Below are 22,519 nucleotides of genomic sequence, written 5' to 3' on the forward strand. Positions count from 1 at the left end.
GGCAGCAAGCAAAGAGATTTATAACAGATTTTTATTGTTTCTTTTGTTGGCAGCGAGTGTGAGCTTGTCACCGCGTTCTTTCACCACCTCGTATCCTCGTGCAACAAATGTCACTGCTCATTTGAAAGGTGTGAGTGCCGGACACTTTTGTCTGTTGTAGTCACGACTGCTGCATGTGAGCGAACAGTCAGACGACGGTCAAGTCAATCCCTTCCACTTGAAGCTGGCATGTATTTTTGCGGATGTCACTTTTGTTCCGTGTCAGCCAGAAACGGTGTTGGACTGTCGCCCGGGAATCTCGCCGAATGCGAGTGCACACAATTTGTTTGATTTGTTTATTTTGTACTTTCATTATGTCGTATCACATTGTAATGAATGTAAACATAAACTCAGTGCTACATCCAAACTGGCATGATGTGTGTGTGTGTGTGTGTGTGTGTGTGTGTGTGTGTGTGTGTGTGTGTGTGTGTGTGTGAGTGAGTGTTGTGTCCCCATTTTCCCTCCTGTGTTTATTCTGTCTCCCACTGGTTGGAGCTTGTCAGGTACATCCTGTCTGCTAGAGGGAGAAGCAACACCTACCGAGTCTCCTTCTGCTGAACTACAGATTCTTGACAGATGAAGGTGGGTGCTGAATACATCCAACATCCAGACTACAAATCTACTTCTAGTTGGTTTTACATCAGCACATGAAGGAGAAAAACAAGACTTGAGTATGACAATAAAAGTCTGAAAATGTTGGAGTCCATTCAGAATTTGTTTTCAATATATAAACTAAGCTTGGGATGAATCTGAATTTTCTTTTGCTGCATTAAAAAGGTTTACACTTGAATTGTAATTACTGTTAATTTAGATTTTTTTTTACCAAGTTGCTGGTGTACAATTTATTATTTTAATAATAAATATAAATTCTGTTAATTTTGAAGATTTTTAACCAAGTTGCTGGTGTACGATTTATTATTATAATAATAAATACAAATTCAATTTGTATAAATAAAATATATATTTTTTTTTGCCGTATAAAAGCTAAGAAAACAATGTTTAAGTCCAGCCTGATGTTGCCGTACACATAAAAGAACAGTGACTTCCACACAGTGAGGCATACAGCTTATTAATTAAAGACTGGTATCGGATCGGTACTCTGTATCGGCCAATACCAAAAGCCCGGGTATCTGTATCAGTCTAAGCCCTGCAATGTTGAAAACATTTCTGTCATCTCCAAAACTCTTTGAGTAGCTTATCCCACGATGCATGTGTCATCATTAATCTGTTTTTATATTGAGGTTGTTAGAGGATTACACAAGCATAAAATTGTGAACTGAACAATGCTCTCAGTGCAGCAGCACAGCAGGAATTATTGTTATCCCGAGCTACACTTCCTGATAAATCTATTCAATATGAATGCAGATGTCAAAAGAAATGGAAAGCTGACTGAATGTCAATGAGAACATCTAAACTGTGTTCTGCCTTCTTGAAACATTGCAAGAAGGAAGCAAGCAGAGAAACGGGGATGTGTCTGTCACCCTCGCTACCAGATGAAGGCTGTGATGCATAATGTTGTTTGTCAGGGGAAAGAGGTGAAAGATTTAGCTATTTTTCTACCTTTTTGGCGTTTCAGTGTGCAGAGATCTCCCTGAATATGTGGATGCATGTTGTTTTTACATTTAAACGATGCTTTTAGATTTATCCACATTGACATGGCCTAAACCAATGACCATATTGTTAAGGGTGACAGGGAAAAATACAAAGATAAATAAATAAAGAAGCAAATAAAAAACAGATATATCAATATATATCACATTTTATCAATTAATTAATGGCTGCATTTATTTTAAATATAATTTTTTGCTAAATTTAATGACATATTTATTCATTTATCGAGTCACTTCAGCCAAACCCTTGCCTCAGCACCAAAGGTCTTGTGCAGAATAAACCAAATTAAATTAATCTGGCACCCTTCCCCCAATTCATAAATAAAGGTAGTCTAACAACAGGTTGAGCAGTGATCTTACTACAATCATCAGGAGGCAGATGAGTTGAGCAGCAATCACTTTATCTCCCTGGGGAGCATTAGATATGATCCAACATGTCAGCCATGACTGAGATTCATTTCATGTCTCTACCGCAGTACGCCACGCGATCACCAACAAAAATAGACAGGATTGCTCAATCTGGTCTCTTTACTCATGATCAAAATAAGATCACAACATTACGACTCTAGATCCCGCTCACACTACAGGTAACCTGGCATTTAGGACAAGTAAAAGGAGAGGTGAATACTGTGATGCAAGCTGTAAATGATTTAAATACCTGGCTGAAACACCATTTTGTAAGTGATTTATGCTTCCACAGGATTACGTGCACAAATCTCTCCTCTGTGCTAAAGACTGCAAGAGAGAAAATGTGTCTGAAATATTGATGAGAAGAGGAATGAAAGATTAAATGGGTCCATCGTGAGGACGCAGGCCTCGTGGATGTAGCTCTTAATGGATTTGTGTACATACAACTGTTAAATTAAAGTGTTGCCCATCGACATCAGAAGGGAGGTGATGGGCGTTGTTAAGTCTTATATGGGCTAGGGGTGGGCAATCTGGCCAAAAAATATCACCACAATCTATGTAATCGCAATAACGATCCACAATCTAAACTGCAATCTTTTTACTTAATTTTGAAACCTTAGTATGGAACCAAGAGTACGCAAATTGCATACTATTTCCAGTGAATATTACAGTTTGCAACGGCGGAATAAATATCCCACAAAGCAATGCGGCAGTTACATTCATAATGGTCGTTGACGGACGGCTCTGTAAAACCAATAACACTTCAATTTAACTGTAAGTATAAGGTTTCACTTTGCTAGGCGTAATATATATTTTAAATTAATTCAGACTTTGATTCTCACAAACCGTTGTTCTGGTTACATGAGAATGGAACGGGTTACCACGGTTACAAATCTCCAACCTGCGAGGAGGCTCACAGGAAGTGACGACGTAAATTACTGCTCATACATACTGTTGTTTATTCACACAAAAGTATGTTGAACGATGGTACACATATTGAGTATGTAGTGCACAGTATGTGATTTTGGACGAAACCGGTGTTTCAGTTTTATTTTAAAGCCTCTGTGTGCACACACAGGTGTTTTCAGTTAATCTGTCTGATTAGACCTCTACTCCGGACTGTCGTCATCACCTGAGTCTCGTGTTAGCTTTGTTGAAGCTGTTGGGGAGGGACAAATTACACCTTTATGGCCTTCAACCTGAGCAGAGGTCTAATCAGCCAGAATAACTGAACACACCTGTGTGGGTGTTCAGAGGCTTTAACAGCACCACTGGACTACAGTCAGACATTAAATTGCCTATGATTTCAAAATGCTGATTAAAACCTGAGTTTAATGATAACTGTTTTGTTTTTGTCTGGTGGGATGCTGACAAGAGAGGCTGAGCCGCCCGGAGTGAAGGACTGTCGGCATATTCTTTCGGGTGCTTTCTTTTAAGATGGTTGAATAGTTTTGTTGTATTACCTCCAAATGAGCCCACAGTTGCTCGACAACGTTTTCAGATAACTGACAATAAATATCTGACACTGCATTGCCACAAACCGTTGGAGAACTGAAAGCTGACGCAGCCCAACCTAAAAGACTGAATCTGCTTAACATGCATCGATTAAAACCACAGACTACACAATATTTACACTACAACAAATGACACAAACACAGCAGCACAAGAAGAGGAAAATATATGCAGGGTGCAACACAGAGGAATTAACATTGTCTGCAGGGAATGTCACAGTAGGTGAAAAAAGGTTGTGTGCAGAAAATGCTATCCAGTGAAGAGAAATTAATCTGAATCTTCAATGAGAGAAATAGGCAGTAGCTTAGTTTAGCGTGCATTAATAAATCAAAATTAATTGGTCTAAATCTCATTTTGGACCTTTGCTAATTGAACAGGTGAGTTACAGAGCAACGGATACTTTACAGTTTAGGTAAAAGTCAAACCTCAATAAACATTTACAACAAGAAACAATATCTACTGCATTACTGTACTGTTGCCATGTCACGCAACATCCCACTCTCCCCACCACCACACCCAGGTTGGTACCAACCACAGCCTCAGACTGAGAGGGGGAAACCTCTGACTGGGGTCTTCCACGATGCCACGCAGAAGATGGAGTTTTTTTCTAAAACTATACGTCCATCAGATCAAGCCACTATCAAACTGATACCATGTCGTCTGATATGAAACACATGTTTCATAAATCTAGACTGCCAAGATTTTTGCAACATCATGAAGAAGCTTATGATAAACCAAAATTGAATAGCCCTGTTGCAGTCAGATCCAAAATACGTGCCCATTTTTCACAAATGCGACAATTATAGCTTACAAAATGAGTATTTGTCACTGGCAGAGAGGATTCCAATTGGCTTTAATAAAGCTTAACTTCACAACAATCCTGTAAAAAACATTGGCTGTAACTGCAGGCAGCTTTTAGATACAAACACACCGCCCATCTGTTCGGGCAGAGCAACAGGGTTCCCGGCCGTGCAGGACTCCCAGAGAGGCTGCAGCAGCAGTCAGATAGGACCAAACAGGAGCCGGGTCACGGCAGCTCTACATGGGATCACTTCTCCTCGGTTAGGCCTTATCTGAGTCATGGGTTCATATTATGACTTGGCAGGCCCCACCAAATGACTCAACTGGTTTTTGGGACCAATACGGCAGGGAGCTGCCAGGTCTTATTTCGGTTCCGCTGCATATTTCAGTAGGCATTCACGCAGAGGAGGAGCTGACCCATTTTTGCAAATTTCACCCACCAGTGTGCACAACAGTGGATGATGTGTCTGTACTTTCTGTTGTGTGCAGGATGAGGGATGGCATCGTCTGGCTGACATGTTTGGGTTTCGCTGAGATTTGTCTGGCTGCTAGGATAAGAAGCCTCATTGATCAAATGACGAGCCAATACTTATGGCTGCTCTTGTAAGAATCCATTAGTTCTGTCATTTTCAATTAGAAATTAGAAATATTTCCACTATTTATATTTAGACTGCTAATATTTGTATTTATTGACAGACTGTATGTATTTATATTTATCGACAGACTGTACATATTTATATTTATTTATTATCATTTATTTCCACTTTATAGACTGGTCAATAGTGCAATTCTTGTAAAAGCAGCATCCCCTACAGCCTTGGGTGGTAACCAAGTTATCACTGAGCAATGTAGTGGAAGGTTAAGGCCAATGTCCACCATGACCAGTTAAAACATTGACACTTCCGTTAAAGCTTACCTATCTACCGTTACCCATGTTTGATGTGTGTAAACACAGCACGTCACTTGAAGACCGGCTTTGCAAGTGACTTTCCAGTTATTGTTCTACATGTGATCTCACCCACAACCCGAGAACTAAATCAAAACTTTAAAAAATCAAGCATTACTCTAACACATCTTCATGCACTGGAAAATGAAGATGGGGAAGTGGGGCAAAGAACAGGTTGCTGTGTAATAAAAACATAAAAAAGCATATTGCAACATGACTTTCCTGTAAGCTGTAGTGTAATAAGCATACAAAGCTGCTGCTAATCATTGACTGGTGCTGATAAGATCGGAATGTGTTATGGTTACACATTACCGACCCTCACTAGAGCATAATCTCGCCTGCATCTATTCATTTCTCACGAGGAAACAGGTTGACAGACTGAGCCTCTTGCTCTGAGAAGCTGCAAAAATGACGTATTGACATAAGGGTTGCAACAAGTGATTATTTTTGTAGTTTATTCATCTTGAATTAGTGTACCATTTCTTGATGAATCAAAGTTTTGTCTGGAAAACAGTGAAAATATTTTAAAAGCATTCAATTTACAATGTGGTAAAATGAAGGAAACCAAAATAATCTTTGAGAAGCTGTAACGACCAAATATTTTTATTTTTTTTTAACATTATGAAAAACATTAATGATTAAATTGTCATCAAAATGTAATTGTCATAAATTAGTTTTCTGTTGGTCCATTATCCATTACAAAACTGAGGTTGTGTCACAAATTCCATACTAACATGCTATTTAGTACGCTAAAACAGTATGTGAAATATTTTGTTGACGGACAGCTCTGTAACATCAATAACGCTTCAATTTAACTGTAAGTATAAGATTCCACTTTGCTAGGCGTTAATATATTTTTTAAATTAATCAGAATTTGATTCTCACAAACTGTTGTTTGGGTCACATGAGGTTGGCACAGGTTACCATGGTTACACGTCTCCAACCGGCAAGGAGGCTCTCAGGAAGTGGCGACGTAAATTACTGCTAGGTGCGTCCGAAAAGATACATACTACTGTTTATTCACACAAAAGTATGTTGAACGATAGTACACATATTGAGAATGCAGTGCATAGTATGTGATTTCGGACGAAGCCGGTAATGTCACATAGCGTCCCAAGTAAAACAGCTGGATTTGAATTGTTTTCATACAATCGATTTCCTCCTGGTTCTGTAATTCTGTCACGAACATGAGTTTGATTCTCTTAATCAATGGGAAGTTTTTTTATCACACTGGCCTATGCACTTTGATTCATCCTTCAATAATCAAATGATCTCACCCGTGACACAACCTGTGATGAAGACACTATAATCCACATAAAAGAGGTTATTCAAGGTTCACTTCAAAACAAGAAACAGCGTTTCCATGCTGGTAGGCCAGCATCCACTCTATTGTCCCATAAACTTGGTTAAATGTCAATGACTGGACCAACCCCACTGACTGATTAACATCTCGGTACCTGCAGGTGCAATAGGCTGTACTATATTAACTCAGACACATCGCAGCTACCTGGAGGTTAATTCATTTGTGTTAAACATCAATCAGAAACAATTAAACTAGGTTAATGAGTAGAGGGTTCATACAGCTTTTAAGAGTAAAATTCAAGCACTTTCAGGGTACCTAAACCAAAAATGTTCAAGCATATTCCTAACCTTGAAAACATAACTGTTAAAATCATGCATTTTCCAAATGGTCCCATATCATGCTCATTTTCAGGTTCATAATTGTATTTTGTGTTTCTACTAGAACGTGTTTACATACTATAATGTTAAAAAAAAAAACTTTATTTTCATCATACTGTCAGCCTGAATATGCCTGTATTTACCCTCTGTCTTAAACGCTCCGTTTTAGCGCATTTCGACAGAATTGCGACGGAATTGCAACGGAATTGTGTTGCTAGGCAACAGCTTGGGTCCATGTGTACTTCCTGTCAGCTGATGACATTCACATACACTGCTAACAGGAAATAATCTGGGACACATTTAGAGTGTTTACGTTTAGATCTGTGTAAAGGGTCTAAATATTGTTTATTTGTGACATCACAAATGGACAGAAATCCTGACAGTTTGTTTCAAATGCAGAGTTTCTGAATACGGGCTGTGTGTATTTCCCTGTGGATTGAGTGTTTCAATACTTTCACAGTATTTATATAGCACTTAAGCCTGCTTTATAATAAAAAAAACAAAAACATGAAAATCTCCCTTTTTTATAGTATGGGACCTTTAAGTATTATTTTATGTGTTCTGGTAGAGGAAAAAGTGTAATGTTTGTGTTTACCAGTTTGCTTTTAGTAAAGTTTCAATGACCTGCTTTGACTTTCTATTATAAGCATTATTAAAAGATCCACCAGTCCATATAGACAGAAATGCTATCATCTTAACTGTGTTATCAAATAGGGACTACAGATGTGAACTACAGATGTGAATAGGGACTACAGATGTGAGTAGGGACTACAGATGTGAATAGGGACTACAGATTTGAATAGGGACTACAGATGTGAACTACAGATGTGAATAGGGACTACAGATGTGAACTACAGATGTGAATAGGGACTACAGATGTGAATTAGTTTAAAGCTATAATCTGGTACGGTGCATAAAATGGTGACATTTATGTTTTAAACTGTACAAGGATGAGAGAGTAACAAACAGGAACAAAGAATCTCACAGCCATCTCAATGTGTATGTGATCAATAAACTAAACTTGAACTTGAAACCTGAACTTGAACATAGTACCTTTTAAATAAAATTAAAAAATTAAAAAAATTTAAATGCAGCTGTGTTGTTATTTATTGACAGACTGTACACATTATGTTCCCCCATTCACTCTGTATCTTTTATATCTCTATTATTGTTTTTATAATGTTTGTATACCTTTACCTCTCCTGTGTTTCACTCTGTTTGCTGATGTTGCTGCTTGACACCTGAATTTCCCTCTGGGTATTAATAAAGATTCATCTTATCTTATCTTATCTTTGATACAAAGCACTGGATTTGCTGATGTTCGCTGATGTTGCTGCTTTCAGAATCAGAATCCAAATAATTCATTATTGTTATTCAATTGATTGAGAGATCGATTGATTGTCTATTATACACGGATGAGAGATAAACAAACAGGAACAAAGAATCTCACTGCCATCTCAATGTGTATGTGATCAATAAACTAAACTTGAACTTGAAAATCAGAATCGTGTTTATTGCCAGGTGTGAGAGATAAACACTAGGAATTTGGTTTTGTTGGTGCAAGTAAGCAGTATAATAACAAAATAATAGATAAAAAGGTTAGAATAAAAAAATAAAAAAATTCTACCAATATACAATATACAAAATAAGCTATAAACAAAAATAAACATGATATAAACACACTTTTGACACCTGAATTTCTGTTCTCTGTTTGCTGATGTTGCTGCTTTGACACCTGAATTTCCCTCCAGGGATTAATAAAGGTTCATCTTATCTTGTCTTATCTTAACTGTGTTATCAAATAACTAATAGTCAGTTAGTACAGGTATGCATGGTGTATCTTTTATATATCTATTATTGTTTTTATAATTGTTGTATACCTTTACCTCTCATGTGTTTCACTCTGTTTGCTGATGTTTGCTGCTTTCAGAATCAGAATCAGATCGTGTTTATAGCCAGGTGTAAGAGGTATACACAAGGAATTTGCTTTTGTTTTGTTGGTTCAAGTAAGCAGTATAATAACAAAAGAATAGATAAAAAGGTTATAGTAAAAAAAAAATTCTACCAATATACAAAATAAGCTATAAACAAAAATAAACATGACATAAACACACTTTTGACACCTGAATTTCTGTTCTCTGTTTGCTGATGTTTGCTGCTTTGACACCTGAATTTCCCTCCTGGGATTAATAAAGGTTCATCTGATCTTATCTTATCTTAACTGTGTTATCAAATAACTAATAGTCAGTTAGTACAGGTATGCATACACTAGTAATAACAGTCTTCACTGGTTATTATGAAATGCAGCCAGGCTGCTGTGTTGTTAGCTTTTAGCTGCTGATTAGCAGCAGCTTCCTCAGACAGAAACATCTGGTATTTTAGCAGCTGGACAGACAGGAGTAGTAGTATTACAGCTGTGTGTTATGATCTGTCTCACCTGGTTTGTGAGGATCCTGGAGAGGAGCTCCTTCAGACAGCAGGATCACCGACAGCAGCAACAACACTCCTCCTCCATCACGGCTCTTCATCCTCCCAGCTCACCTCAGATCACTGCACTAACTTAGAATCGTCTTCCTAAACACTAAACGTCTGATTTGAATCTAAACCGCGAGTTTGAATCACCAGTTTGACGTCATAAAGCAGCATGTTGACCGCCAGCTAGCTACTGTCTGTTAGCTTCAGCTAGCATCTCGATGCTAACTCAGTTTCAGCTGACGACAGCAAACACAGCCGTCAAACGTCGTGTTCCGGTGTCCATGGAGACAGAAGGAGGCTTCACCTCTCACGACATATCATATTTAGTGTCTGTAGTCTTAGTGTTATTGATTAGAACACAGATAAATAGAGATTAATCGATCATGAAGCAGCAGCTCCTCTCCACTCCGCCATGTTGTTCCTGTACGACGTCACAGCACGGAATGAGGCGTAAATCCTCAAATGATTGACAGGTGATCCGGCCAATCACAGCGAAGGATAGCTCCAGCGGTAGACACGCAGAGCCAATCAGCTTCGAGCTTTATTATCAGTCATGTAAATCCAGTGCTTCAAGATTCAAGATTTTTATTATTATTTTATTTTTTTATTTGCACATATATAAAACTGCACAAAATCCAGTCAATGAAAAAAAAAAAAAAAAAGTGTCAGGAGAGGTCAAGAAGCCACAGCTGTCATTATGTGACCCAAGTAGGGAACAAACTGAGCTATATTGACTGTAAGATGTAGTTAAAAGCTCCAGTAAAAGATAGTAAGTGGACCTTGAGTTACGATTTTTTTTTGTCAAATTTACAGTCTCCAATGTCAGGAGGGGAAAAAAAGAAAAGAAATATGAAATCATCACCAATAATAATAATAATAATAAATTAAATTTATATAGCGCTTTTAAAGAACTCAAAGAAGCTTTACGCTATCGGGGACAATAATCCTGACAAACAATTTTATTTTAATTATTTTATTTGCACATATATAAAACTTCACAAAATCTAGTCAATGAAAAAAACAAAACAAGAAATGTGTCAGGAGAGGTCAAGAAGCCTTACAGGCTTATACAAAGGACCTCCCCCCGAACCACAGGAGTAGAAAAAACAATAACAAAAAAAGAAGAAAGATCTAAGCTAACATAATTTTAAAAATACAACAAAAGTTAAACAACAACAACAACAAGAAATACACAAAATGTGCAGAAAAAACTAACCAAACAGTGGAAAACAATGCAATAAAAACAATGAAATATATACAAAAAACATTACAGAAGAAAAAAAAGATTCAAGATGTTTATTGTCACGCCGGTTATACAGGTACAATCGTGTGAAATGCTTTTTGCTGGGAAGCTCCATTAAAAATAATAAGTTATATTACAATTATGAAAGGAAATACTTTATACAAGGGCATATTAAGAACATATACAGTATATACAGTATAAGATATATTTTTGTGTGAGAAGGTGTCATATGAATTGTATATTTAAAGGTCTGATGGCCTGGGGGAATAAACTGTTCCTGAGTCTGCTGGTGAGAGTCCTAGGGGTCCTGTATCTTCTACCAGAGGACAGGAGGGATAACAGGCGTGTGTTGTCCTTAATGACCCTCAGGGACTTCCTGAGGCACCGCTGGGTGTACAGCTCCTGCAGGCTGGGCGGCTCGCACCCGGTGATGTGTTGGGCTTTGTATCAAAGCTGAAGCTTTTCTTTTTTACATCCAGTCACTTGCCAACCATGTGAGGCACGCAATAATGATTCAGAGAGATGACTTGACGATAATAAATGTTTATTTGGGGATTTACGGCCAACCATAAACTGCCAAGCAGCATTATATAATAGGTGGACAGGGTAATTTGGCAGGTGCACTGATGCTGGCTTAAAGCATCATGGTCTATTACTTTAATTTTCTTTCTTGTGATTTCACATGAATGAACATTATTTAATACTCATAGCAAAACAAACAAAATCAAACTCTATTTTGTCAATTTGTTATTGATAAAGCCATACCTCTATATAATTGTAAGTTTTCCTATACATAATGTTGTTTTAATGACTTTCAAGCCGTAGCAGAAGATAACAGATTTTTTATGAGGTGTGGTAAAACCTCAATAAAGATCACCAGATGTAATTACTGTAATGCTCTGTGTATGCTTGTTAACAAGACAAACCCACATATTTACCCTTTTATTATATATAGCAAAGACTTACAATATGACAGCTGCATATTCATGTGTTTACAGTGGCGTTATTACATTTTAATTGCTAATTTTATAATTATCACATTCATCTCATGTACTGAAACATTTTGCATTTCTTATTTTGCATTTTGCACACCTGCTTCTGTATTTTATATTATAATTCCTTATTAATATTAATACAAAATGTAGTAACAGCATTAGTTGTAAAAGCAGAAGTAAGATAAACACTATATGAAAAATTTGCACTAGCAAAAATACATTATATTTTTATGATTATCATATTGGAGTGTAATTATTTTTTACTGTATTTTTTCTTATGCCTGCAAGTTTGCACAACAATATGAGTGGGAAAATGATCTGCTCTGATTAACTGATGAAGGAGGAGGAGGCTCTCTGTGGCGTGGGGGAAATCTCCCTGGCTTTGAGGACAGATACGTCAGGTTGCTTTCTTGCACTCCGGATCACGAAGCTGCAAGAGTGTTTGTGGCTTATACACGCACAAAGCAAAGAGGAAGCAGAGATCTGCACATCACAGACTCGGAGAGGTGAAGCACGGTGAGTACCCAAGCTTTTTTGCAAATTCATGTGCACGACAACAATGTTTGTGTGATGAAGACTGGCCGTTCTCTGTATGCGTTTGTGCCTTGAAGCATCTCAATTATTTTAGCTTTAAAAGAGGGGGAAATAAAAGAAATCTGATGTTCAGCCCTCTTTGTGTTTGCTCCTTCAAGTTGCAAAAACTTTCTCTTTCATTTTGTGAAACATAGCTTGGATTATTTTCATGATTTAAACCATGTAATATGATGAAATATATCAGTTTCTCTCTCTGAGAAAACAATACAGAGTTATATCTGTTGTTAATCTGCTTGTACCTCACTGTCAAAATGGCACAGCCCTTCTGATAAAAGGTACAACTCAGCACCTTGTTTTTTTGACAGTGCTGATGTATCTGAAGGATACCCACAGAGGAATAATCCATCCACAAGTTTGTATCTGACAGAGACTGTTATCTGACAGCAGTAAACACCTGCACCAGTTTCATTTACTGTCACTTTGCATTCCCTCCGTGCATGTGTGTGTGTGTGTGTGTGTGTGTGTGTGTGTTTGCACCCCTCAGGCAGCTATAAAGGACCATGGCATTTGCAGGGATGCTGAGCGACGAGGACATCAGGGCTGCGGTCCAGGCTTGTCAAGGTGAGTCAGACGGCACACGCACGCTTGCACGCTGCAGGGAGACACACAAGCATGTAATGATTAACACAAGGACACAGACTTTACAGTAAGTGAATATAAAAGCATGATTTTGCAGAGAGAGACAGACAGGCGGTGTTAAACCCACCCTCCCAGTCCCACCAGGGATACCTGCATGTGTGGTTCACAGTGGGGACCTGCAGGTAACCAGGCAGCCATGTGGCAGGAGAGCAGTCGCCACCCAGATACCAAAGTGTTTACGTTGTTGTCATTCACACAGAGAGGACCAAGCTATACCGCCCTCGCATCCCAAAGCACTTAATCATTTATCTCCAGCAATTATGTTTGCATGACAAGGCAGATGCAGCTCAGCCCCTCAGACGAAAACCAAATGTCAGCGCTTATATGCCCTTTGTTCAAGAAACCCCCCCTGTAAGCAATGGCTCAGGCAAAATAACATCTGTTTTTGCATGTACCAATAAAAGGAGGTAGTTTTTCTATGATTTATTTTAAGAAGTGATGGAAAACTAAAGTGTTTTATGAGGGTTAGCGATACATTTCTAAAGATTCTCCTCCTTTATTATAAGATTATTAAATCAGAGTGTAAATCTTATAATTTCGGCTGCAAGTCTTATTCAGCAAATCATTGTGGAGTGCTTGAAGGTAACTCATCCTAGATGAGAATCTCCACTCTGGACAGCTTGATAAATGAAGGGCTTTTAACATTTAGGTTTGCATTCGACCCCGTGGGCAATATCCAGTGTGCTTTGACTGTTTCAATGGCATAATGACACAGCCTATGATGGTATAAGACCGTGATGCGCTACAGGGTGTATATTGGTAAATGTCATCGGTTGAAGAATGAAAGTCATCTGAGCGAATGAGTAAATGCGACATCTCTATTCAGGCCCTTTGCCTTTCTTGCTTTCTCGTCATTCTGCGATTGACCTCCTCACTCGCACATCTGGCTGACTCTCTCTTGCTCTCTTCGTATGTCTCTCTCTCTCTCTCTCTCTCTACATGCAGCTCCGGGCACATTCAACTTCAAGTCCTTCTTTGCACAAGTGGGCCTGACCGGCTCGTCTGAGGCGGATAGTAATAAAGTGTTTAGAGTCCTGGACCAAGACAGGAGCGGATACATTGAGGAGGAGGAGCTCAAGTAAGGATAGTGTGTGTGTGTGTGTGTGTGTGGTTTAAGGGCTATAGAGCAAGGATGCAGATGTGAGTGTGCTTCATCTATGTTGTAACTCCCTTGTGATGGCCCACAGGCAGAGGTCACTGTATGAATGGAGCAGCACTGAATGGATTCAGTTAATACATGATGGGGAGGGGGATTGAAACGGCTCAGAAAGGCCTAGAGGGGGGAAGTAAAATGGAATCAGAAAAACATACAGTCTACGATGACATAAGTCTGAACTTATCTCTGATATTGTTTCGTGCACCCGTCAGACTGTTCCTTCAGAACTTCTCTCCGGGGGCCAGGGAGCTGACCAAGGCCGAGACCAAGGCTCTGATGGCTGCAGGTGATAAGGACGGAGATGGCAAGATCGGGATGGACGGTGGGTGAATGTACAACATCTGGAAACAGCTGTCAGCAGATGAGAAACTGAGCCGTCTGTGCAGGGGAGCTGTCCATTGATTAGTGCTGAAACTGCAGTCTATAAAAAGCACATACAAGAACAGTACACTGTAAACAATTGCTGTTGATTTACAGCAGGATTTCAACAGTATTAACCTGTTATTGCTCAAAACAGTGCTTTACTGTTAATACAAAAGAAAACCTGTTAAAATACGCTCATAGGCCGTTTTTTAACTGAACTATAATGCATTCTTAAAAAACATCACTTTACTGCTGATCAACTGTCTAAAGTATCATCAGTAACAGTTTCATGCAGTATGTTATTAATTCTGGGACCTGATCTGCTCATGTGAGGCTTGTACATTGTACATGATTGTAAAATCAGTGAATTAGCTTTATTGTTCTTCATTCACATGTTGTTCTGGTTTCATTCTGTGCTTGTAGCCAGCTAGAGACACACATTTTGGGAAAAGTGTCAACAAGTCTATTATAACCTTTTTCCTAACAAGTGCCTTTAATTGTATTTAGTGTGACTCCTATGTCTGTAACCTGCTAAGTCTATTCATCTAGGCAAAAAATAATGTTTATTCAAATGTATGTAAAAAAAATACAACCTAAATAGTGCGTTAAAACAAATCAGTAAGATAATGTAAAAGAAAGATGAAAAACAGCTATATAATGTATCTTTAAACAGTAAATTAACTGTAAAAAAAACCCCAGTTCAAACTGTATTTGTCATTAACAGTACAAAGCTGTAAATTTCAGCGACAGTATAATAATGTTGATGCTACAGTAACATAAAGGCAACCCTGCTGCCAGTTCTTTACTGTTATTTTACTGGGACATTCTTAACAATGTATCTTATCGAACATTCTAGAACACTTTTTATAAAGAATTCTCGAATGCGTGCGCTGCAATTGGCGACTATTTAGTGTGACTATTCCTATGTCTGTAACCTGCTAAGTCTATTCATCTAGGCAAAAAAATAATGTTTATTAAAATGTATGTAAAAACCTAAATAGTGCATTAAAACAAATCAGTAAGATAATGTAAAAGAAAGGTGAAAAAACAGCTATATAATGTATCTTTAAACAGTAAATTAACTGTAAAATACTGTGAAATTAATACAAAAAAAAATATTTTTCATTAACAGTACAAAGCTGTAAATTTCAGCGACAGTATAATAATGTTAATTTTACAGTAACATAAAGGCAACCCTGCTGCCAGTTCTTTACTGTTATTTTACTGGGACATTCTTAACAGCGCAGATAAGTATATTTGTAGTTTTGTTTAGTCAACATATTTAAACATAATGTTGTATGACAATGACTTCTTGTGTGCTTAAGGATTCTCTGACTGAATCTTTTTCTCCCCCACAGAGTTCCACGACATCCTGAAGTAAACAGAATAATCGTCTTTGACCACGGCTGTCCTTCCCTATTTTAAGATAACAGGGTTTCATTTGGAAGTCCTGATTTTCCAGATTGTTTGATGCAAAGACCAGAAACCTCTGATCTTCTCTACCTGCCTGCTGCTCTCCCCGTTGATGTGATATAATAAAGACGTGTGTCGGTTAAAGCTGGATATTATAGTTTTGCGTGTGTTTTAATCAATCAGGTACCTGGAATGGGTTAATAAATGTATTTAAGATGTGATATCACTGTGTGCTGCTCTTTTTTTTTATTGGACAATGAATTAAACCTGCAGTAGGCAGAATGTTTTTGGCATCATTGGGCAAACAGTCTATATTTACCTATCAGCATATTGTAATTAAAGTGTTCTGAGAGAAAACTAGACTTCTGCACCTCCTCATGGCTCTGTTTTCAGCCTCTAAAAAGTCTAGCCCATGACAGGAGACTTTGACCAATCACAGGTCATTTCAGAGAGAGAGCATTCCTATTGGCTGTTCATTCAACAGGCAGCTGTCAATCACTCACAAACTCCGATCAAACGGTCAAACTAAGCAGCGTTAATCAAATATGAATCAATATTCTGTTACTGTAATGACTATTTCTCTCCTCAAATGTTCTCAGAAACGTCTTGTAGTGTACTGTTTAACTGTAAAATGAGAACGTTTGCTCCGGCTGGTGGGCGGTGCTTGGTATTTCCTCAACTTGATCTCATCATGGCTGCCGCCTCACAAACTTTCTCATTTTACAGCTAAACAGTAGACTACAAGATGTTTCTGAAAACATTTGAGGAGAGAAATAGACATTACAGTAACATAATATTGATTCATATTTGATCAGCGCTGCCTAGTTTGACCGTTTGATCGGAGTTTGCGATTTGATTGACAGCTGCTCAGAGACGGCAAGGCTCCAGCTCGGCTCTGATTGGTTGTTTTCCTCCGGTATGTGAAATCCTGATGCCATTAGGAGCACCGGAGGACACCCGAGGAGAGGACACTGGAGGACACAGGAGGACACCCGAGGAGAGGACACTGGAGGACACCAGAGGACACCGGAGGACATCCGAGGAGAGGACACTGGAGGACACAGAGGCACATGACTATTTTCAGATTACCTCTCTCATGCACTACTGTCAGGATATAGATATGGTATAGTTACAGTTCTACGCACTGCAGCTTTAAGTGTATTTATAGTGTCATCCACGGTATCTAGCGTTTTAAATGAACTTATTCCAGAGCATAAAGTCCCTGCATCACTGATTACATCTATAAGAAAAGTTAGAGATGACTGACGAGATATAGCGTATATCATAAGAGACTTTCCGCCAAATTATCTTGCACAAAGATATGCAGCATAAAATCACGATTACCGTTATAGTTTAAGAATAAAAACTGAGTATCAAACAATAAATATTCAGGATAAAGGTGAGTGCTGTTGACTCAGCTATACACTACTTACACTGCCCTGGTAATACGATAATAGAGTCACCGGATAAATGTGATGGTAAGGAAAACCACAAAGGCCTTTTTCACAGAAGACATTTTGACTTGTCACAGTGAGAAAAGCATTAATGAAGGCTTCATTCTATGCAGCTGCTTTGTTTCAGGGTCCTGTATTGTGCACGCTGGCTCACTGTCACTCTCACTGGAGCACTTGATAAAGCAGAGCCATCGTTAGTGTTATTAGTAACACCTGTGCTCAATAACAAGTCTGAATGTCTGCTGTGAAAAGGCCTCTTCTGATTCACTACTAGGATGACCAGGTGTCCCACATATTGAGACGATGTCCCATCTTTTGATCGGCTCTAGTTTTCAAAAGTCAATCCAGTGCAGGACCTTTCTAAAATCTGGCTTCTATCCAACGGCTGTGAAGTAAGCAGGGAAGGCTGTCATCACGTGGGTCAAGTGCAGGTTAACCTGTCTTTGCTATACGGCCAACGGGGGAAAAAGTCACAAGCTGTGCAGATTTAGGCAGAATTATGATGGAAACTACCACAAAGAAAAAGAAATGCAGCTACAACAAAGACTGTTAAACTACTTATAACTGGGTGAAGCCAGTCGAAGGTGATTCTCAAAGAGTTCTTGCTCCCTGATATACGCACTGTCACTGACCTTGTACTTTTTAAATCTAAGCTCAAGACTTTTTTATTTAGATTGTCTTTTAATACCTAATAGCGCTGTGACATTTCCCCTATGCTTTTATGTACCTTTTTATGATTTTATGATATGTTGTGTTTTTATTCTTGTTATTTCTTGATGTTAACGTGAAGCACTTTGGGTACATTTTGGTTATTGTAAAGGGCTATACAAATAAATCTTGATGTTTATATACTCTTTGTCCAACATTTGGTTTGTTGTAGCTTATATCCTAAAAACATGTGACAATGGGGGAATTAAAAAGTCCAATTTCACCACTTTTGAGAAAATAAATTGCATTTTTTAAATTGATGTGCCTCCAAATGTTCTGGGCTCTTCCCCATAAAAATCTTCACACCTTCCTAATAATTAGGATCATTACTGCCTCCTGCTGGACGGATTCTAAATTCCTGCAGACCACAGGTAGAAATATCCACCATAAATATGAAAAAAAACCTTTATTTTATTTATACACAACTGAGATTGACTGCATGAGATGAGTGATGAGTGAAGTTTAAATGAGGTTTAAATGAGCTAAATGTTAGCAGTCTAAGATTTGCATAAAGGTTATGTAGCAGGCCACAAAAACACATCCATCAGTCGCTGACAAAAACACGGAAAAAATTATATCTGCGTTAATTTAACGTTATTAATGAGCTGCGCTTTGGTGCCATGGCGCGCAATCAGAGTTAAAATGAGTTGTCGACAACTTGTTCATGTGTTCACGCACGCAAACGCACAAAAAATAGTCTGAATGATTGATGCATTGCCTACTAAGGACAGGGATCCGGTGGTGGTTGTAGGCCCCAAACAACCTGTCTGTACCTGTCTGGCCGCTGAGTTGGCCTGAAACTCGACTCACTGCGTGCACGGAGGTATTCACATGAACCATATGGAACTATATGGTGTGTGTGTGTGTGCATGTACTTTAAGTGAATGTGAAAGGACAGCAGATACATACAGTAAAGGCCTATATATCATCTGAAACCACTTCAAGGGCGGGGTGATGCAAGTCCAACCCTTCACAATCAAAGAGCCTGACTCCAACAATTCATAATGACCTCATAATAAAACTGTGAATTAAGTTAATTCACTTCTGAGCACAAACACTGCATGCATATCAAAGATAAAAATATCAAGTATTATTATGTTGGATATAAGCAGATAGAAAGCAATAGTGCCTTTGAATGCAGCATCTAAGCATTCCTTCCGCATAGATTTACAACCTTAACATATCCTCAGAGTGATGATTTATGTGTAAGGCCATTAAGAAAGTGAAGAGCCATTAAATCTGGCAGTGAGTCCTCATGGAGCCCATTCATGCGACCATTTGGCTCCTAAGTTTGTTTCTCACAGACAAAAATAGGGGATGTGACCCATGACCTACATATCACCTCTCTCACGCATCCACTTCATTAATATTCTTAGATGAAACTTCAACATCTTGAATGTTGAGATTTAAAAAAAAAACACCGCACATGATGAGTTCACCAGCAGCAGCAGTTTCTGAGGCCCTGCTCAGGTTTCCACGCGTCTAAGCTATAGGCCTCGCTGCACACATGGTGGCATCCTCATTTGTTCGCCTAAAAATAGCTCCGGACTACTAGACACATTTTTTCGAAACCCATGCATCTTGGGTATACCTGATACTGAGACTCAAATCTCTGTAAATGGTGTTGCTCGAGGATATATAAGAGGGATGGAGAGCGTGCTGGGGGCATTCACTCCTGAGTCCTTCTTGGTTTTCACTCACCCTCAACGCAACCCAAAGGTGAGTCTGGATGTTGCGCCCTGCAGAGAAAAGGCTTCTTGTACTTGGGAGGAACAAGGGAACAAGGAGATCCCCTTGGACTATAACTGTAGAGAGAAATGGAGAAAAACAAACTACTCGGACCACATGCAGGACGAGGAAAGGAGGCCAAAACATGTGGCCATTTGGTTTCAAAGGATCGACATTTGTGGATCATAATTGCGCAATTTTTCTCTTTTAATGATGGAAAAAAAACATCCAAAGCTATCGACTCGTTTGACATCACCAGCTGCGTTGTTTACTCCGTGGCAGTGCTTCATGTTGCTGTGGTTCAGTGGGAGCATCTTCTATTTAGTGTCATAGCAGCTGTTGGGATGAACAGGCCTGAGCTGACATCCGGAGGCAAAGAGCAGCTCTTTAGCCCATAAAATATATATATATATGATGATGATGAGTGGTGATGCTGCACATTAAAGCAGTTCATTATACCAAAACAAACAAGTGATTATCTTTTTTAATGTTTCTAGATTCTTTCCAAGTGTTACCAAAACTTTTCTTGTGAAGCGAGAGGATGAATAGTTTAATACTTGGAAGATGATGTTTGATATATGATGATTTAAACACAAACCCTCTGAACTCGCTGTATGTTCGGCCTTCAGAGGAGGAGAAGCTCCCAAAAGCACAATATCAGCAGTTATTGCTTTAAAAAGAAAAGGGATATATGCAATGCAATATTATGCATATACTGTATGGGATTCATGATGTTAATACTAACGCTGATCCTTGTCTTCTTTCTTCCCTCAGAATAAAAAAATGGCCTTCGCTGGTTTCCTCAGTGATACTGATATCAAAGCCGCCCTGGCTAGCTGCTCTGGTGAGCTTCATTATCTAAAACAGAAAACACACACACACACACTTCATCCTCATTATTATTATTATTTGCATATTGTGAATTCTCACTGCAAATGCAAAGTTAATAATAAAAAAACTCATACAAATTGGCTGAGATCACAATGCACTGAACTCTCAGTGTCACATTCAATCAACATTAAATGATGTCCATATACAGTATATATGTATGTAGGCTGTCAGGGAGGCTAATGGTGTTGAAATATGTGTGTTCCAGCTGCTGACTCCTTCAGCCACAAGACCTTCTTCAAGGCATGCGGCATGGCCAGCAAGTCCGCCGATGAGTTGAAAAAGGCCTTCGCCATCATTGACCAGGACAACAGCGCCTACATTGAGGAGGAGGAGCTCAAGTAAGAGAGACACTTCGCACAAAAATATGCACCAGATCTCATATTACTGTAGTTTAGTATTTAGAAAAAACAGTTTCTCCTCATTTGGACATTTTGTCTTATAGCTTCGGGGGTCAAATTATCAACTTACTGCACTAAAGAAGCTAAAGAAAGAAAACAAAATGTTTTAAAAATTGCAAATATTTGTTGGACATTAATATACTTATTCATGAGTGGACTGCAAAACAAGTATAAAACTAAAGAAAGGTCACGAAAGGCCACGTTATATTACGTTATTTTGCCTTAAGGTCTCAAACACAGAGACTGCTTTAAAGGATACTCGTTGTGCACAGTGATTAAGTGTGACATGGTTTTAACCCCTGCTGCTCTTTTGTCCACCTGTCAGACTGTTCCTGCAGAACTTCGCTACTGGAGCCAGAGCTCTCACCGACAAGGAGACCAAGGCTTTCCTCGCCGCTGGAGACAGCGATGGTGATGGCAAGATTGGAGTCGATGGTAAGAGTTCTTCTGAGCAGAGCACACACTCATCTTTGGAAAGTAGCAGAACACAGCAGAGAGACATGAAAGATTAATCTGCAATGCAATTTAAAACATCCACACACATACTTCTGCACAAGTCTTGGTCAGAGCTTGGGTCCAATAAGCTCACCAACCCACCATGATGACACAAGAATCTCACATTTTGTCCACGACTAACGGCGCTCTCATTCTACTTTCACAGAGTTCACTGCACTTGTAAAGGCATAAATTTCCACTGACCAAGATCCACTTCTTTTCATGGAACGGAGAGCTCCTTGCAAGATTCCGTAACCACCAGCTGAAAGAATATTTTTTTATATCTTATTTATGAGTTGCCTGCGGATTATTTCTTAACATGGTACACATAATTTTACTGTGAATGTTATCCTCAGATGTGTTAAATGTTCTGAATGACTCTTGCAAACTGTATAACACCATCTGCACTTTTGAGGAAGAGTGAAAACCAGGAATAAATACTCTTTTGGTTTAAAAGTTACCTCCTTTCAGGACAGTCGTCTTTGTATTGCTCTAACTGTGTTGTGCGGTTACACGACCCCGCGGTGTTCACATAGCTGCGGCTACGTCAACACAATGGGCTGAGGTGCCAAATGGGTCTCCACCTGCCAGGGGGTTTTGAATACTCGGGAGGTGCCCGGCACTTGTTTTGATAATTGTTTAATGAGAAGGGGAGTAAACACATTGGGAACAGCCTCCTAGGCTTTGCTCATATACTCCCCCGGATCTGGGGGAGGTTTTGCAATGGATAGCTGCCACACATAGTGTAATTAGGTGGTCTGCTCCAAGGTCTTTTTCTCTCCACCGACTGCTGAGTAGTCAATTAGTTGATGTGCTGTGGCAACAGGAGGGCTATTAACAGCCACGGTTGCATCAGCAGGACCTTTTGAATCTGGTGCATCGACGCAAATCTTTAGCGATCTGAAGGGCTCTTATTCAATTCAAAGAACATTTATCTAGGAAATAGAATATAAATAACATTTAAATAGTCA

At 38.9% G+C, this 22,519-nt stretch overlaps 3 protein-coding genes and 1 long non-coding RNA gene across 8 annotated transcripts in view; 2 read left to right on the forward strand and 2 right to left on the reverse strand.

The window, feature by feature from the left end:
• lmtk2 (lemur tyrosine kinase 2) overlaps positions 1 to 9,911 on the reverse strand; it is a 30,880-nt gene extending 20,969 nt beyond the window's left edge. The window contains exon 1 of the mRNA XM_074656820.1: positions 9,434 to 9,911. Within this exon, the coding sequence (XP_074512921.1) occupies positions 9,434 to 9,524 (91 nt within the window). The 5' untranslated portion in view covers positions 9,525 to 9,911. The remainder of the gene's footprint in view (positions 1 to 9,433) is intronic.
• Positions 9,912 to 11,659: 1,748 nt separating this feature from the next.
• Positions 11,660 to 16,032, forward strand: pvalb5 (parvalbumin 5). The gene is made up of 5 exons (XM_074656829.1): positions 11,660 to 12,225; positions 12,788 to 12,864; positions 13,888 to 14,020; positions 14,311 to 14,420; positions 15,820 to 16,032. Exons 2-5 carry the CDS (start codon positions 12,804 to 12,806, stop codon positions 15,840 to 15,842), a joined length of 327 nt encoding a protein of 108 aa, XP_074512930.1. The 5' UTR covers positions 11,660 to 12,225; positions 12,788 to 12,803; the 3' UTR covers positions 15,843 to 16,032.
• On the reverse strand, positions 16,029 to 17,481 carry LOC141781234 (uncharacterized). The gene is made up of 2 exons (XR_012596804.1): positions 17,308 to 17,481; positions 16,029 to 16,925 (listed from the first exon to the last, which is right to left on the reverse strand). It is a non-coding gene; the product is annotated as an uncharacterized LOC141781234 (long non-coding RNA).
• A 101-nt stretch (positions 17,482 to 17,582) lies between these two features.
• LOC141781231 (parvalbumin beta-like) lies at positions 17,583 to 22,008 on the forward strand. 5 transcript variants are annotated; one of them, XM_074656826.1, is made up of 5 exons: positions 17,583 to 17,720; positions 20,539 to 20,608; positions 20,861 to 20,993; positions 21,379 to 21,488; positions 21,715 to 22,008. In XM_074656826.1, the coding sequence occupies exons 2-5, from the start codon at positions 20,548 to 20,550 to the stop codon at positions 21,738 to 21,740; spliced, it is 330 nt and encodes a 109-aa protein (XP_074512927.1). In that variant the 5' UTR covers positions 17,583 to 17,720; positions 20,539 to 20,547; the 3' UTR covers positions 21,741 to 22,008. The 5 variants fall into 5 exon arrangements, with proteins under 5 accessions (XP_074512927.1, XP_074512929.1, XP_074512928.1 ...); XM_074656828.1 differs by having other exon boundaries at positions 17,600 to 17,744; XM_074656827.1 differs by having other exon boundaries at positions 17,613 to 17,759.
• Positions 22,009 to 22,519: the final 511 nt, after the last annotated feature.

The sequence above is a fragment of the Sebastes fasciatus genome, chromosome 13 (assembly GCF_043250625.1).
Source record: "Sebastes fasciatus isolate fSebFas1 chromosome 13, fSebFas1.pri, whole genome shotgun sequence".
NCBI classification, from domain to species: domain Eukaryota; kingdom Metazoa; phylum Chordata; class Actinopteri; order Perciformes; family Sebastidae; genus Sebastes; species Sebastes fasciatus.

Coding starts and splice junctions, on each gene's coding strand:
- LOC141781231 (XM_074656824.1), top strand. CDS start 19,684: ATGGAGAGCGTGCTGGGGGCATTCACTCCTGAGTCCTTCTTGGTTTTC. Junction 20,609..20,860: donor CGCCCTGGCTAGCTGCTCTG/GTGAGCTTCATT, acceptor TGTGTGTTCCAG/CTGCTGACTCCTTCAGCCAC. Junction 20,994..21,378: donor ATTGAGGAGGAGGAGCTCAA/GTAAGAGAGACA, acceptor TCCACCTGTCAG/ACTGTTCCTGCAGAACTTCG.
- pvalb5 (XM_074656829.1), top strand. CDS start 12,804: ATGGCATTTGCAGGGATGCTGAGCGACGAGGACATCAGGGCTGCGGTC. Junction 12,865..13,887: donor TGCGGTCCAGGCTTGTCAAG/GTGAGTCAGACG, acceptor CTCTACATGCAG/CTCCGGGCACATTCAACTTC. Junction 14,421..15,819: donor TGGCAAGATCGGGATGGACG/GTGGGTGAATGT, acceptor TCTCCCCCACAG/AGTTCCACGACATCCTGAAG.